The sequence below is a fragment of the Lathyrus oleraceus genome, chromosome 5, assembly GCF_024323335.1.
Source record: "Lathyrus oleraceus cultivar Zhongwan6 chromosome 5, CAAS_Psat_ZW6_1.0, whole genome shotgun sequence".
NCBI lineage: Eukaryota > Viridiplantae > Streptophyta > Magnoliopsida > Fabales > Fabaceae > Lathyrus > Lathyrus oleraceus.
The window spans coordinates 496,625,432-496,628,931 of record NC_066583.1 but is presented as its reverse complement, the minus strand read 5'-3'; the positions used below and the strand labels follow the sequence as shown (position 1 = coordinate 496,628,931).

General features: G+C 27.9%; 1 protein-coding gene across 1 annotated transcript; it reads right to left on the bottom strand.

Moving 5' to 3' along the window:
- Positions 1–629: 629 nt before the first annotated feature.
- LOC127081565 (F-box/FBD/LRR-repeat protein At5g56420) lies at positions 630–2,029 on the bottom strand. The gene is made up of 3 exons (XM_051021811.1): positions 1,325–2,029; positions 759–1,169; positions 630–695 (listed from the first exon to the last, which is right to left on the bottom strand). Exons 1-3 carry the CDS (start codon positions 2,027–2,029, stop codon positions 630–632), a joined length of 1,182 nt encoding a protein of 393 aa, XP_050877768.1.
- Between the last annotated feature and the right edge of the window lie 1,471 nt (positions 2,030–3,500).

The window sequence follows — 3,500 nt, the reverse complement described above, 5'->3', positions numbered from 1 at the left end:
TATATATATATATATATATATATATATATATATATATATATATATATATATATATATATATATATAATTTAATTAAAATACATTGACAGTATAAAAGAATTTTTCACGTCAGGTACGATACAGAGTTATTGAATGTGTCATGTTACTCAGTTTAACTCCTTATATATATATATATATGATTTAATTAAAATACATTGTCAGTATAAAATAATTTTTCACGTCAAGTAATCCTATACGTTAGATATTAAAATAAGTTTGATTTTTATTTTAAAATCCATAAAATAATACAAACGGATGATTATATATATATATATATATATATATATATATATATATATATATATATATATATATATATATATATATATATATATATATATATATATATATATATATATATATATATATATTATATATATATATATATATATATATATATATATATATATATATATATATATATATATATATATATATATATATATATATCAACAGTATATGATTAATTTTAGGAATGTCTGTGTAATTAGCATTCCACACACTAGAGCATCCTTTAAAGTTTGCTTGTTATCTACTGTGGTATGTCTGTGTAATTAGCATGAAGTTGAAAACGCTGATGGTACCTTTTCCTAAAATATATGAAAAATTTCACAATTACTAAACTTTGGATGATTTTCACAATTACTAAACTTTCCCTAAAGATATAAAATTACAGCATTCAACAATATCACAGATTAACCGGTAATAAAATTACATACTGAGTTTTCAAAAACAATTTCACACATTGTAGAGCCCTTTGTGAATAAAGATAATTCCGTTGTCATTTGGTATTTTGCATTTATATCTGCACAGTGATCATACTTAATTTTCATAGTCATCAGTATTTTCGAATTTTGCAAAATATACTTTGCAAATTGGAGCTCAGATTCCGTGCCTTTACAATATGCAAGACAACATGTTCTCAGGTGCAATGAAAGACACTTTGGAACTATTGGTGGATCGTTCCAACTTTCGTCTCGATATTCACAACCATGTATGATTAAACTTTGAAGTTTATGGTTTTGTTGAAGCATTTGTTGCAACCATCCCCACATATTAAAGAAAAATTTAAGTTTCACATGTGTCAGATTATGAAACATGGGAAGTTTCCTACAACATTTCAATTGTGCCTGCATGAGTTACACAAGTGACAAGACAGTACATGAGAATTCTATATAACCACCTGCAATTGCAACTTGTGCAAGCACTTCCGCAACTGCAATTTAAAACTATGGACTACAGTTAAAAAATCATGAATTGAAAATTAAAATCTATATTGTCATACCTGTTCCATATGTAGAGTCTCCACATTGCGAACCAAATGAAGAGGAATAATAGAATCATGACAATAAATCTTTGCTCGGACTAAACTAGGTAACAAGCCATCAAACTCTTTCGCTGGAACACGCGAACCATTACGAAAACATAAATATTTGATTTCCAATTCCTCAAGTATTTGACAACCAGAGAGAAGTTTAACAAGCAATTCATGCCGTTCGAAAACCATTCTCTTTAAATGAAGAATTTTAAGAATAGGAAAATCCATTTGATGAGAAAAACCATTCACTATTATTCCTTTCAACTTAAGAACCTTAAGGGTCTTGCAACTAAGAAAACTAGATGGTAATTTCATGTAATTGTGAATATTAAGATTCTCTATTCCTCTATTCATTACATAGGAAACAAATAGAGTAACATCACATTGAGTTTGAATTGGACACCAGTAGTTGCCATGGAAACGAAAAGAAAGGATTGGAAGTTCAATTTTTCGTAAGAGCATCAATTGGTGTACAGAATATCCATGGTAGGTCATGTCTTGGAAGGATTTGCAGTCGAAGTCGAGAGTGAGGACCGAAAGCCATAGTGATTTCCATCTCTTAGAGAGGACGCTTGTGGTTGCAGCATGTTTGGTTGGAAGAAAAGAAAGAATGTGACAGAGAATTGAATCGTGAAACTCACTGATTCTATCTGCCATTATCTCTGTCCTCATGCCGTTATTAGTTCAATGCTAATGTTTCAAATATGAAAAGGGTTTGTAGTGAGTATACTCTATATTTAGGGTTTTTTAAAAAAATGTTATTTAGGGTTTTGTTATTGTTTCAAAACCAAACTAAAATTCAACTAATTGGGCCTAAAATTATATCTTGCATCCCTATATTTTTTTAACGACTGTGTTACTGTTTAATTAAAAAAATAAAAATTGAAAATTTGATATTTTCTATAATATGTCTCAAATTCTTGTGAAACATTAAGACATGTTTTGGAAGAGTTATATACTAAAAAAATTTATTTTTATTTTATGAGCTCCATCTCAAATCCATAAGAAATAATGAAATTGATAGTTTTGAGATATATTTTGGATAAAATAAAAAATAAGTGTTTTATTTTTATTTTTATGAGTTTCAGCACAAATTTGTGTGAAATATTGACACAAATTGTAACACCCCACGTAACTTTATCTAGAATCATATTAGATAAAACATTAAAAGTTTGATCCTAAAACAAACATGATATAAATAACATCCAAGAATTACTCAAATACTTGTTATATAAGAATAGTACATTAGATGCCCACAATAATCTAATAAGAATAATACAGTGGAAAACATCCACCAGACACCATCGCATTTAACTTTTAGGTCTTCGGGGGAATCGTCCAAGTTCCACAAAAACATGATTGAGATAAGATTACTAAATCTTCAGTGGAGTTCCCTATTTTAAGGGTCCCCTTGACTTTACAATGTCACTAATTCCTATGTTCTATCAATACTAACTCTTGTTATTTTTATACAAAAAGGGAGATCAAAGCACATAAATTTCATACAAGTGGGATTCAACTTCCTACTTAACTTCGACGGAAGAAACGAAAAGTTACATATTTAGGTGTTTGGTTTCATGGTGCTTGGAGGTGGGAATTTTGTCTAAATTTAGTGGATATTTCATAAAAGGCAGAAAATACTAATACAAATAAAATATTTTATGGCAACGTTTTCACTTCACCCAACAAAAAATTGAGGTAAAATTCCAAGTAGTACCATGATTTCTGTTTTTTTTAAATTCCATGTGATCCCTTAGATAATGAATATAACTGAGGGAAAAAGTAACTCATAACATGCTTTAAATCCCAATAAAAGAAATTTAAGTGTTATTTATTTAAAATTTGTGTCTTTCTTTTTATTTAACTTTTTATTTATTAATTAATTAATATATTCCTTTGATTTATTTAATTACCGAGGGGTTTGATATAACTATAAAAGCTTCTGTTCTGTAAGTTTTACCCTAAATCTAGCCGCTCTAAACACGTATAGATCATTTTTTAGGATGAATTACAAAACTAAAAAAATCTTCAACGTTTTGTGTTGTATTTTTTTCTTCAAACATCAACCTTGAACAAAATATTTTTAAACTCTTGCAAGTCATCTCACATAATTATGTTTTTGATGCTGTTATTGTTGTTTTGT